Source organism: Bidens hawaiensis, unplaced genomic scaffold (assembly GCF_021521415.1).
Source record: "Bidens hawaiensis isolate Kalapana, Puna unplaced genomic scaffold, B.hawaiensis_p1.1 tig00011510_1, whole genome shotgun sequence".
NCBI lineage: Eukaryota > Viridiplantae > Streptophyta > Magnoliopsida > Asterales > Asteraceae > Bidens > Bidens hawaiensis.
In genome coordinates, this window is record NW_027491901.1 from 635614 (window position 1) to 649935 (window position 14322).

General features: G+C 34.0%; 1 protein-coding gene across 1 annotated transcript; it reads left to right on the top strand.

Moving 5' to 3' along the window:
• The first annotated feature begins 1637 nt into the window (after positions 1–1637).
• Positions 1638–8007, top strand: LOC143538218 (serine carboxypeptidase-like 40). Its single transcript, XM_077031824.1, has 8 exons — positions 1638–2059; positions 5187–5294; positions 5382–5656; positions 6231–6491; positions 7211–7329; positions 7404–7496; positions 7583–7688; positions 7775–8007. Exons 1-8 carry the CDS (start codon positions 1687–1689, stop codon positions 7928–7930), a joined length of 1491 nt encoding a protein of 496 aa, XP_076887939.1. The 5' UTR covers positions 1638–1686; the 3' UTR covers positions 7931–8007.
• The last annotated feature ends 6315 nt before the right edge of the window (positions 8008–14322 follow it).

Consider the following 14322-nt stretch of genomic DNA (forward strand, 5'->3'; position numbering starts at 1 on the left):
ATTTTGGAATCGATAACATTTATTCTTCTCCATGCAAAACTATATGTTATGCAAATTCGTTAAGATTCACACCTTAAATGTAACCAAAATTTAAATGTTTTAAATTTATAACATTTATAAATATAACAAAAATTCTCTTAATTTTATATATTTTAAACAATAAACCATTATTTATTTTAGTTAAAAATGCGTTTTAATTTTAAAGATGACAGTTTCACCTTGCAGTATGTTTCGCGATGACTATAAATTAAAACCATGGTCAATCATACGTGGCCTTACCAAGAGTTATAGACATGGACTAAATATTTTGATTCTCGATAAATAATATACATTGACCAATACAACCACAAACATAGTATACAAGGCAATTTTTACTTATTTTTAGCATATTTGTATAATGTTTGTTTTGTAAATTTTATAATTTTAATGTAAAGTGTAATCGTATTAGCAATATATGAAAATTGTGTTGTTGACTTTATTTCGCTTAATGATTAAGTTTAAAATTTTCATCAATTACCCGTGTAATATACGGGCCTCAAACTAGCATGCAAATATGTAACGCCCAATCTCTTGTAACACTAATATTATCTGTTTTGCCCATAAAGATCTCACGGATTTATTTTTAATTGCCCAAGTGGAGACTTCCAAGATGGTCACCTAGGGAAGGTCTCCTATCCTGATACCACTCCCATTTGGACATATGCTTAATTGTGGAGTTTTCCTTTAATCCGCCAGCATTAAGCCAGAAACGCGCTGGTGATTTAAAAGACATGACATTCCTTATGCACAAGGAATCTCTTTTATCCGCAAATAAGATAAGATTTGCTTAGGATGTTACAAAATAGTAGACCTATGTATGATTTTTTATTATACATATGAATCATATTTTAATTATTTTATAGAAGTTTTTTACAAATCTTTCAACTCATGAAGGTAGTTATCATTTTATTCTTCCATTATTTAGACATATATCAAATACTTACAAGAGGAGGCGGCGAAGTGCCTTATGGGGTGTCCTCGGGGTGACCCAGTATCGGCGGGAACAACACTGAAGGCGCCTCGGAGCCAAAGAAAAACCACCTTGAACGGGGTAGTCATGCCGATAGTTTCGCTATTTTTTAGATTTCCAACTGTTGAGATTCTTTAGTTTTTACTTTTTTTTAATATTAATTATTTAAAATTGATGAAAGATGAGTATTCACGCACCTGAAAGATGGATTAAGATGAAATAATGAAAATCTGGTGTGATGCTTATATGCCAGGAAGAGAGGACAAAAAAATGGATTGGCCTTGAAGCCTGGGATGGATACCCCCACTATCTTAACAAAATGTCTTTTGTTTAACAGCTAAATATATATTTTTGCAAACCATCACTAGTGGGGATTGATTCTCCGACTATCATTTTAAAACTAAACCATCTCTTTGCCACCACGCTAAATGGTGTGGGGTCCTATCAAAATATTTTGAGTAACCTATGATAAATAAGATATTTAATAAACAATACATTACTTATTCCCTAATTATTGAGACCAACATGTACGTAGATATCACAAGTGTACAACTTGACGTTCACCATGCTTGATATCTTACCATATAAATTCCACACACTATGGATCCATACCCTTAAAACACCATATTACTAGCTCTATCCATCTCTCTATCTCAATAATCTAGAGAGAGACAACAATGGTGAATAAAACTGTTTTGGCCCTTTTCATCTCTCTCTACCTTTCAACCTTTGTTTATGAAACCTACGCCAACAAACAAGGTCATGCTCTGGTTCGACTCTACAAGGCGAAGCTATCGAAAGATCCAACCGTAAACACGAGCCATTTCCAGCCACCTAAAAGATTGCACAAACCGAATGTTGTTCTTCCTCAAAATGGCCGAAAAGTGAATGATAAAATCGACAAACTTCCCGGCCAACCGTATGCTAAGTTCGACCAGTATGGTGGCTATGTCACCGTGAACGAATCCGCGGGCCGAGCATTTTATTATTACTTTGTTGAAGCTGAGAAATCTAAGGAGTCTTTGCCTCTTCTTCTGTGGCTAAATGGAGGTAATTCTGTTTAAGATTATCTTTTAATTGAATATGAATAATATGTGTATATAGAGTGCTAGCTATGTTATGTTAATTTACTTTATAAGTTTATTATTATTATTATTATTATTATTATTATTATTATTATTATTATTATTTCTTTTAATATTAAAAGCAACCAAAAGTCCAAAAGTGTATAAACTTTTCAAGAAGTCTTGAAAGCATAAAATACGGCAGCATGTGATATGATATCATATTCCCTATCTAGCGGAGGTGTCAACGTTTGACACAAGTGTACTCTGAATATACCGTATATTTATTAAATTTTCTTTTTATAAGGTGTGCATTTTTGAACGTGAGCTAAATGCCTAAATTAACGAACAATTGTCATAAAAAGGTTCTAAAATCTTATTTTGATTTAGACCTTCACATTCGTTAAGCATGCCCTGACTAATTAACGAACACACAAGTCATGTTTGGATTCATATATCATGTCTGGCCTGACAATGTGACATGTTTATAACACCTACAACTTTTTTATAACATCGTTGTGAGAGGTGGGGGGGCGAAAGTTCTAGGATGGGTATATATGCAATTATGCATTTATGTCCATACTTAAGAAAAGGTAATTAAGATCCATAAGTTCACAACAAAAATCTTCTATGAGCATATTTTTATCAAAGAGCCTCTAGTCCAGTGATACTAAGATATGCTGAATAAAAAATTGTAGATTTAAAAAGCTGCAAAAATGTCATCAATATAATAAAAAATAAAAATCTTAAAGTTGAACTACGCAAGCAATACGTTACTCGCATATGCATAATCATATAATTAAAAGTCTTGTAAACTCAACATATTTACATTTGATAAGATCACTAGACAACATGTGTGTTCAACATCAATCAACTAACATGAAATTTTAAACGTATCATTGATAATCTTAATCTTAATCTTAAAAATATATATAAACGAAATTTTTAAAAGCTTTTTAGCATAATCTTCACCTCCTCTCAAGCCACCATATTGCTTTATCTGTAATATAAGTTTCTCATGCATTTGAATTAAATTCACGGGTATGGGTCTCGTAAAACCCAGATAGCCTTTAAACGGGTTATAACATCTCAATATATTAAAAAAATAATACTAATCTCATCAAATATTGATATAAAAATCCTATAAAATAGGAATATACTAAAAATTAATATCTGATTTTTTTTAAAAGAATAATATTTATAATTAAAAAAAAACCGTTTTATAGTAGAAAAAATAAGCGGTCATGGGTCTCACCAAACCCAGATAGTTTTTAAACGGATTATAACATCTCATTTATTTATGAAACCCTTTCATTATCAAACCCTAAATATATTATTAACTTCCTTATAATAAATAAAATTAAAATTCAAACAAATATATAAATATTAGAAACGAAAAATGTAAAACAACCCACGTAATACAAGGGATAAAAACTAGTATTATAATAACAATAACAATAATCTTTTAAGTATTTATATACAACTATACACAGTAAAATACCATTTCTAGCAAAACTATTGGTATGGTATCCAAAGGGTATATACATATACAATTTGGATCAAATACAAATTAAACTAACATACTAAATGTACGAATCAAATAGTGTAATTATATATACAAGTAGTGTAATTACACTACATACAAGACATTATATAAAAAAAACTACTTTACATAATTCAACTATATTAATTCGAATAAAGATTTTTAGTTTGTATGTTAGTTTACTTCTGTGCATATATACAAAGTTACAGCCCATAAATCCATAATTGTATCTCGAGAAGAGAGAAGACCACCTCTCTAAAATCATATTGGACATGAAAAGTATACTAAAAACATAGAATCTAAACAACAGAAAGTGCTATTTCTGAATTTGTATTTTCAGTGTAATATTAAATGCAATTTAATTTTTATTGAATAAATGGAATTTAATTAACTGATTAAATACTATTAAGAATTATTAAAAGGAATCTTTTGATGGTGCTTGTGATCGTGTTTATATTGATGACCATGCATAATAATACAAGCAAACTGTCGCAAATAAATGAACCCACACAATACTTGTCTACACGTCTCACGCCACCATGCATGTTACCATCAATTATGCGTCTCTCCATTTTATTATTATTTATAATTTATAATATAAAGTGTTGCACATAAAACATACAGTTGGAGTGTGCAGTTGATATAAATAATTATGGAACAACGCTTTTTAGGTTTTTACCGTACCCTTTAATGATTTAATTATGGGTAAAATAGTAATTATTAAACTTGAATGGTTAACTTTTTAAGCTAGCCTAGCTGGTTATGACCGTGAAGAAAAGAACTAGGCGTCATATTAAGAGGTCTTCAGTTCAAACCGGAGTTTCACAGGGGCTTTATCCTGCCAGCTTTACGTCAGAGGGTTTCGACTTTTGTGGCGGCATGACTGGTGTCAAGTGGCATCATGGGAGAAGGTTCATCCAAAAACACGGGGATGACCCGGGAACCAAGGGTCATGCCATTCGGGAGAAACTCTCTGGGGGTTCCATACTGGGGCTGGCCATAAGCCGACTTGCGACCACCCAGTCATACATAACTTATGATATACCATTTTTTTGTTAGTTCTATTACTCGCTTTGTACTGATGAAAAATCATAATTTAGATTACTTTTTAACATATATTAAGCTTTATGATAAAAAGAATTGTAATGGTTTATAAGAAATTATACAACATGAATATAAATAGTTAACAGCGCATGTTCTTTAAAAGCAATTTGATAGGCATGATGGAGTGACAGTCACATGTGCATATCATATGCGCTTGTGACTCTTGCACATTTGCATGTTACGTGTGTTGCAAAATATATTTGTAATATTCGTTGGTAAAGTTTCACACATTACATTCACATGCTAACATGTATGCACGTACGTACGGTCAATACATAAATAATAATCTTTTTACAATAAATATTAAAGTTGACATAGATTTGTTTACAGCTTTTATACAACTAATTTTTGTGTTTTTAAAGTGTATATGCATCACCTTTTAGTTATTATTAACCATACACTTGCACATAAATAATAATAGGTGTACGTATAGGACATGATATGTAAAATTTTAATGTGGTTTTAGGGCCAGGATGTTCATCGCTTGCTTATGGAGCAATGCAGGAGCTTGGACCATTCCGAGTCAATAGTGACGGGAAAACTCTTTACCGAAACAAATTTTCTTGGAATCGCGGTAATAATAAAATTATCTTTGTTCGTTAATGCACATAAAGTTTGGTTACAAATGCTTACATTGTTGTTAAATTTGGTAAATTTTCAGCGGCAAACATTTTGTTTCTAGAGTCACCGGCTGGAGTAGGGTTTTCATATTCTAACAGATCCTCAGACTACAAAAACGGGGGAGACAAATCTACAGCTGCGGATAACTATGTGTTCTTGTTGAATTGGCTAGAGCGATTTCCAGAGTATAAAGGACGAGATTTTTATTTGGCGGGAGAGAGCTATGCTGGACATTATGTACCTCAGCTCGCGCAAACCATCATCTACCACAACTTGATAGCTAACAAAACCCTAATCAATCTCAAAGGGATCCTTGTAAGTGCTATGATTCCACATTGGTTCTCCTATTTTCACACAACATTAATACTATCTAGATCTTTTTGGCCTTTCAACAATCAAGTACAACCACTAAATTGGAGGTACGTAGACAAGAAGTGTATCATTGGTGCACCTAGAGTGTTAACACCCCACATACTATTTGGTTCCAAACCACTATTTTAGCCTTTTAGGATAGGACCACAGTGCATGTTATGTGGTCATATGCTCTTATTCTTAAATTGCTAAAAGACTTTATATAGGGAACAAATAACATTGTCCATATTGCCAGAAAGCTAAATCCCATCATTTCCTTATGGACTTATTAAATAATCTTTTGTATGATTGTGTTTTCAAGGTTTGAAACTTATATGAACTCATAGGTATAATTTAGTACAATGCAATCTTTTTAATTATGTTTGTCAACTATATATAATATAAGAACACCAACTAAATAACGGTAGCTAAAATTTTATTATGTCTTTTCGTAATAACGATGGTGGCTGTTAGCGACGTACACTAAGTAGGATCAGTCGCTATATTGTTACATTTTTAATTTATGCGACTTATGCAGATTGGGAACGCAGTAATTAATGATGAGACTGATACAATCGGGATGTATGACTACTTTGGTTCACACGCGATAATCTCAGATGAAACTGCTTTTACAATCCGTAAATATTGTAACTTTTCACCAGACGCAGTAACGCAATCAGATACGTGCATTGACGCCACAAACGATGCTGATTATAACATTGAAGCTGTTGATATCTACAACATCTATGCCCCATTATGCTTTGATGGCAATCTTACTACCAAACCCAAGAAGACATCGGTACGGTTTTACTTCTTTGCACTATTACACATTTTACACAAACACACTAACAGCCCATGTGACTGAAAAGCTGCCACCCAAAAAAAGTCCTAAAATTGCGACGAAGTTACAGCGGTCGCAAGCTAAGTGACCCCACCTACTTGGTCGCAAGTAACCGTAGCCAAATGATGGTGGCAAACCAGTCGCAAGATTTGTGGTGAAAGTTAGTCGCTAAATTCATCACAAGTAACTGTTGGTAGCAATTCGATCGCAATTGGATCTACACACCATTGTTTTTTCCCACAATTTTAATTGTAAACAGGGGTATGCATGAAACTGAAATAACTGAACCCGGCCAATTGAACACCGAAGGTTTTGTTTTATGTCTTTTTTTCTAAACAACGCATTATCGGTTCGGTTTCGGCTTTGCACAAACCCAAAGCTGAACCGAACCAATCGGAAATAAACCACACCGAAAAATTCGATTAAAAGTAATTCACAAGACCTATTAAATGGTTTAACACAAAATTATTAATCCAAATATATAATAATCAATTAACTCTAGTTAACCCAAAAAAACAAAAAAAAAACATGTATCCAAAGTTTCAAATTGAAATTCTTACAATACTTTCATTGTGCCATTTTTCTTGGGCCCAAACTTTTCAAGCCCAATATGAAAATTCTTAAATAAACATATATAATTGTCTTATGGTTTGGTTATATATGTTTGGTGCATACAGTGGCAGAATATCGATCCTTGTAGCGATTACTACACCTATGCTTATATGAACCGTCAAGATGTTCAGGAGGCTCTCCATGCCAATGTAACCAAGCTCCACTATGACTGGGAACCATGCAGGTTTGTGTCTAAATTTTGTCACTAAATGGTCACTAAATCTAATATCTTTTAACCATATATGTCAAAATATGCAGTGAAGTTCTTAAAGGCTGGCTAGACAGCACCTCGACAGTTATTCCACTCCTCAAGGAATTCATGAAATACAAGCTTCGCGTTTGGATATTCAGGTAAACACGCGAAGAAATTATATTCGTTTTGTCACGCACTTGTCGCTAATTTGTCGTTGCATTGATAATTTATTTATTTATTGCAGCGGAGACACCGACGCAAGAGTACCAATCACCTCAACCAAATATTCCCTTGATTTCATGAAACTTCCTGTAAAAACTAAATGGCATCCCTGGTTTCATCAAGGAGAGGTAAAGCGCTTGTGTTTGTACGTTGTAAACTCGAAGGTAACCTATAAATTAGAAATGCAGTTAATAACATTGAGTTAAAATGACAGGCCGCGGGCTTTGTACAAGTTTATAAAGGCGATCTAACATTAGCGACGGTTCGAGGAGCCGGTCATCAGGTGCCAAGCTACCAACCAAAGAGAGCTCTTGCACTTGTTAGTCATTTCCTGTCAGGAAAGCCACTAATGGATTCTTCAAGACGTTGATTTGATTATATACACTATTCTTTTAGAAATATGCAGATTTATTGTTTCTTAAAGTTGTAATTAGGCCAATTTGATTATTGTTGATCGTTAATTGGTGATATAAAGTGAACATTTTGTTGAAGTACACACCTAATATGTTTAGAAGTTTTGCATTGGATCAATTGTCTTGTATTGTTTTTAATGTTTTGTTTATAATGTTAGTGCTAATAAATATTTGGTTAGACTTTGGTGAGAAGTTGAGAATCGATAGAGGCTAACGGACCTGACCAGCTGGTGTCTAACTGGGCTGAAATAGACGTGTGCCTTTTAGACTTGCCCCTAGACTAGAGGGAATCAAACATATTCAAGTCTCTTTTTTTGGGGGGATGGAGGCCGGTTATTGTGGAGAAGGGCCATTTAGATAAAGTGCCACATTGTCACGCTATTGTCACGTAGGCAACGAGCTTTAACTAATGTACCTTTTAACAAACATGCTTTGGTAGACCCCACCTTTTGAGTCTATCGCGACAGGAAGGCAAAAGTTTTGGCGCTTGCATGTGTGAGGGTGGATGTTGGTGGTGGTTTGGCGGTGGGTTAACGGGTGAAATGGATTTTGGCGTCCCTATGACAAAAATTCTCGTATCTTCTATCGCTATTCATAACTATTAGAACACACTTCCAATGAATGTAGATGAGCTTTATTCTAAAAGTAAAAAACGTCAAATATGAAATCTAAGGAAAATGATTTAAATATTATGTTGATAGTATATATATAGATTATTATTCGATCATTGATGTCGTTGCTTGAGTCGAGCGGACAAAAGAACGCATGTCAATATCACAAATCCTTTGAAGCCACCACTTCGAGCATAATCGTCAAGTATTGGTGATTAACTCTCATATATTGGTCTAGTAGACGGGTTATGCACATTCTCTTAACAAAATGTGTAGAGTCGATGCTATCGAGCAACCCGAAAAGTTCATGTTATTCTTCATGTGTGTTGTACAAAACTGCACTGTCGTGGCTTTTCGGTTTTTCTCTTCAAGAACTCGTTACCGAATAAAATACCTATGGCATTACAGAAATATTCTAGGCATTCACGTGAGTCCTATAGGTTAAACTTAAATACTCATTGTATTCGTTAGGAGGATTACCTTTTGAGAGTTATCTAACAACATATGTGCATTTTTGTAACGCAAAACTCCTTTTTAGCCTTCGCCTAGGTCCTCAAGAAATCACTCCAATATGGCCTCTAAAACTTCAATTATTTTTAAAAATAATGCCTTTAACATCTGAAACCTCGCTCAAAACATAGTTTCATCATATTTCAAGTGACTGCCGAAATAATCTTCCATTAGAAACTCTAGAGCTTTTTTTCACGGTCACGTGGCGCGCGCGCACACACATATATATTGATGTTAACGTGTCTTCAACTTCGACATCATTATCCGTAGTAAATTCTTGACGACTAGAGATGCCCTTGTTTGTAGAGTAAAAGAAATGAAAGTATGGAAATGATGCCTTTTATGTCAAAAATAATAGAGAAGAAATTGTCTAATTATGTTACAACAAAAACAACCAAACCCAGTATAATCCTACACATAACAAAGTTATTAGTAGAGTCTGGGAAGTATGATATTTAGCCAAAGCATAACTCTATCCTAAAATATAGAGATGTTGCTTCTAGTAAGACCGTCGGCTCTAAATACCACTTGCATACCTAGTATCTAATACCAAAAATATATAGTGCTAGTGTGCTTGTGTTGGTTTCCAAACTGTCAAAATAGATAACTACCAGAGCCGTCTTTGAGAATAAGGAGGACCTCGAGAGCCCCGTGCAAATAGAAAAAATGGGCCCTTATTTATAAAATAATGTTTGAAAGAGAAACCAAAAGACGACAACTAATAAATTTATTTGGGCTTAACACAAATACATTTTGTTCTTTAAATTATTTGAAACTTAATAGGCTTTATTTTACTACTTTTAGTTGAGTTTTAATTTAGCTGTGAGCTTTTGTTTGAAAAACCTATATATAACATATATAAAAAATCTTAATATGAACAAAAAGATAACATAAATACAAATATAAATATAATAACAATAGGCAACTGACTAGTAAATATGAAAGCAAAAAACGCAGAGTGTATGAGTTAAGTCTTCAAACTGGGTCATTTCGCTTTGAAAAACAACATACGAACTATCTGAGACACAATAAATTCTTTTACCACTTGCGTTTGTATGTTATTTATCTATGTATATTAGAAAGCAGTTTTTCATATGGCCCCTAAAATTTTTGGGCCGGGAGTGAATGCACGACCCGCATATGCTTTAAGTCGGCCCTAAAATACCACTAACATAAACACAACATCATAGAACAAGACACAAGCACAGTGTTAGACGACAAAGTTTGCCTAAGGTGTAAACTCCCCTAAAGGACTTTAACCCTAATCCTATGTCTGCACTAGCCCCTATCCTAGGTCATGTCCTTAGAGATACATAACTTTATTAAATGCTGCATGACCTACTCATCCCAAGTTAGTTTGGGTCTGCCCCTACACTTCCTCTGCTCCACAAGAGGGTTTCTGTTGCTCTAACTGGCGTCGTCACTTGCCCAACCATCTCAGTCCTCCCACCCCCCCCCCCCTATTCTTATCCAAAAATACTAGCTAACCCTAGTCTTTCCCTAAAAAACATCATTTCTTATCCAGTTTAACTTCGGGTGTCTGCACTCATCCATTTTAGGTTAAGTTAAATTTTTATTTAATATATTAAAGAAAAATTGGAATTTAATAATGCAAACTATTGACCATTGGCTATCCCCACTAAGACTCTGACCGACAGCAATCCCAACTATCAATTTTGTTACAAATAACAATCCTAACGTAACAAATTGTTAGGTTTGTTAGTTATGTTTTTTTAAATTAACGTGAAATGATCAGAATTTCCCCTATTTTAAAAATAATAAACCTCACTTTGCCTCACTAGCTGTAAGGCTTCAGTCATCTCATCACAACTTTGCCCCACACTATGCATGTAAGGTCTTAAACCAGGGCTCCCTACGTAGCGTTGGATTTACTCATGAATATCGTTCTAAATATCATAGTTAATTAAAAACTTTGTGGATTAGCATTCAAACCAACCATTCATTACTTGACCATTCAAATCATAATTGAGTTAAACATTCAAATCTTGTCTTCAACATTCAAACATAAAATAAAACATGATAGGTTCTTCATTTTTCAGATGACAGTCTTCTTTATTCTTATGCCATGTGGTTCCTCAAGCCAACTGCTTCATCCTATGTGCCTGCGTGCATACTAAAAGTCAGCTACGCTAAGTAAGTTCTAGTTTAACAAGTCACAAGTTATTCTTGCATATTCATACATACACGTTCGTATTCGAAGACACTATTCTTACATATCCGCACTTACATTTTCACTGTTCTTTCTTATTCTTAAATTCTTGCGCATATGTTATATGGGTCTGTCACCCTAATTCTTGCACAGAAGTTATAGAGGCTACCGCTCTAATTCTTGCACAAATATTATAGAGTCTACCATTTCTAACTCTTACACAAATATTCTAAGGGCCTGTCACCCCAACTCTTACATGAATATTCTAAGATTCTGCCACCCTAACTCTTAGACATATATTCCAATGGTCTGCCACCTTAATTCTTATCATTCTTGCCCTTCTATAATATTTTTTACATTCATAAGTATATTCATACAAACAAACACACGCACATTTTTTTATAACAATTACATTTAAATAACGTATATATAAAACATTACTTACGAGTATGCACACAACACCTCCTTGAGCTGAGCACAACAAACTATTTAATTATACAAGTATTAGTTAAGTATACTAACGTAACAAATCCCCTAACGAGGTTAGTTAACTGGCCTAACTAAGCTAACTGGGTTAGCCTAGATAATTAAGTTAACTAATTTCTTCTAACGGTGCTAATTGAACTATGTGATATTTTAATCAAATTGAACTTTGGGTTAAACATCACGGCCCCTTTGCAATGCCTTGGACCAAGACCCACTCATAATGCACATTGGAATGGGCTTAGGATCTTCGGCTCGCAGCTGGATCAGTCTCGCACCACGGCTCGCAGCCCAAGTGCTACTGGGCTCGCAAACAGCTGCTCAAAGGTGGCCTTATGTGGCTCGTAGATCGGGCTTAAGGCCCTGATCGCATATCGCATGTTGATCAAGACTGGCTTGTCGGATTGGGCTCTGGCCTTCTCGCAGCTAATCGTGATTCAGGCCATGCTCCTTGTTTTTCTTTTGTCACGAGCTTGCACCCATTTTTCTAGCTTTTTGTTTCACAAACAATTAATCCTAAGGTCTGATTTGCACCACTTCTTTCGGTGAACAAAATGATAATTAATAAATATTTTATTAATATCTAAGGAACGGATGTTACAGCGCACCCCGTTCATAGAGTCATGTTATTCACCCATCCCAACTCTATCGAGTCAGCAATACATCACACATAATATTCGTGCTAAACTCATAAGCAATTCCTGCTAATTGCACTCATCGCATTTAATCAACAATTAGCCTTACAACAATTCGAGTCCTACACTAACCGTCGACTAGGAACCTACAGCCCCTTGCTCATCAAACGCATAAGCCTACCACACGACTTCTATGCTATCCTGGCTATGGTTTCCCCATGCCATCCCACACTCGCACCTACTTGAGGTCTCATCCCCATAATCAAATGACTCAGACACAACTCCTAAATGCTATGCCAATAACACGTCACAACTCTTAAATGGGTGATGGGAATTTAAACGATAGTTGTATTTGTTTTATTGAAAAAAAAATGTCAAACTAGATGATGTTTTGATTAGATTTTAAAAAAATAAAAACATGTAGAGAAAACTTTAGATATAATGTATTTTAGTTATACATTTCTAATGAGGTTTCATGTACTTTTTTATGTTATATGATATTTTATTTGATTATCTTTTTTTCTATAAACCCAATTGGAACAACTGAACCGGACCAAAAAAATTGTATGCCGATTATTTTACCCGAATACCCAAGCTAGACTGAAATAAAGTTTTAACTATTAAAAGAGCTTTGTGACTCATAACCTTAAGGTCCTGTTCATTTCAAGGATTTGGAAGGAATTCTAAAGAATGGGATTTAAATCCTATAAATTGATATGTTCGTTTCATTAAATGAAAGAATGGGAATGGAAACTAAATCCTATCAAATCCCATATTTCATGGGATTTTAAAATCCCACATATTTTATAAGGATTGTTATGGAAAATAAAGGATCGTTTTATTAACCCTAATCACTAGGGGTGGCAAATGGGTTGGGTCGAAACAGGTCATGGGTCGGAACGGGTCAGGGTTGGAATGGGTTAACTAAAAAAAGGGTTGTTTTGGTTTGGTCGGAACGGGTTAGGGTCAAAAGCTTTGGGTCGGAATGGGTCAAGGACGGAACGAGTTTCGGGTCGTTTTTTTTTTTTTTTTTTTTTTTAAGAACGAGGGCAAAGGCGGAAACGTTTTAGTTTTTTTACATTTTTCGTTTTTGATTTATATTTTGAGTTATGATTTTATTTATTTATTTATTTGAATTTTTTTGGAGGGGTTTTTACATTTTTCAAAAATGAAAAATGTAAAAAAACTAAAACGTTTCCGCCTTTGTGCTCGTTCTTAAAAAAAAACCCTGAAAATGAAGAAGATTCCAATTCCAATATATATTAACCAACCAAATACATGATAGGGATTCTTAAACATTCAATTCCATTCCCATTCCAATTCCAATTCCAATTCTAAATCATTTAAAAAAAGTCTGTGAAACAAACGCGCCCTAAATCTCTTAAACCACATAACAGTTTTGTATATCAAAGCGTGTACGTTGACTTGGAAAGTTGATCTTTTTTTGTTTGTGGAAATTAAATAATTGAATAGTCACACTCCACTGATTTGTATTTTAGCATTGAATGGTTCTCAATGATAGTGGAATGACAATGACTCGCTAAGTGGAACATGAATCTCTAATTAACACGAATCTAACATGAAATTTACGAATTTGGATTTAACACCTAAACGGGTTTGGGTCAATTTCGAGCTAAATCTGCTAACCTGCTTTATTAAATGAATAGGTTTAGCCCGCCAAGTTTGCGGATTTATCGGTTTAAGTCATTTATTTATTTATTATTTTTTATGTGTTTTATGTAATAAAGTAAATTGATCGGTTATCTTATATCAATATTGAAAATTAAAAAAGAAGTTGACATAAGATTTTATAACTAAAATGTATTTCTTTTATATAAACTTGTATTTTTTTTTTCAAAAAGTATGTTTAAAAATATTATGTTAGAAAAACAATGGTTTAAACTTTAATCAGCTTTAATGTTTTGATAATGACTTAATTA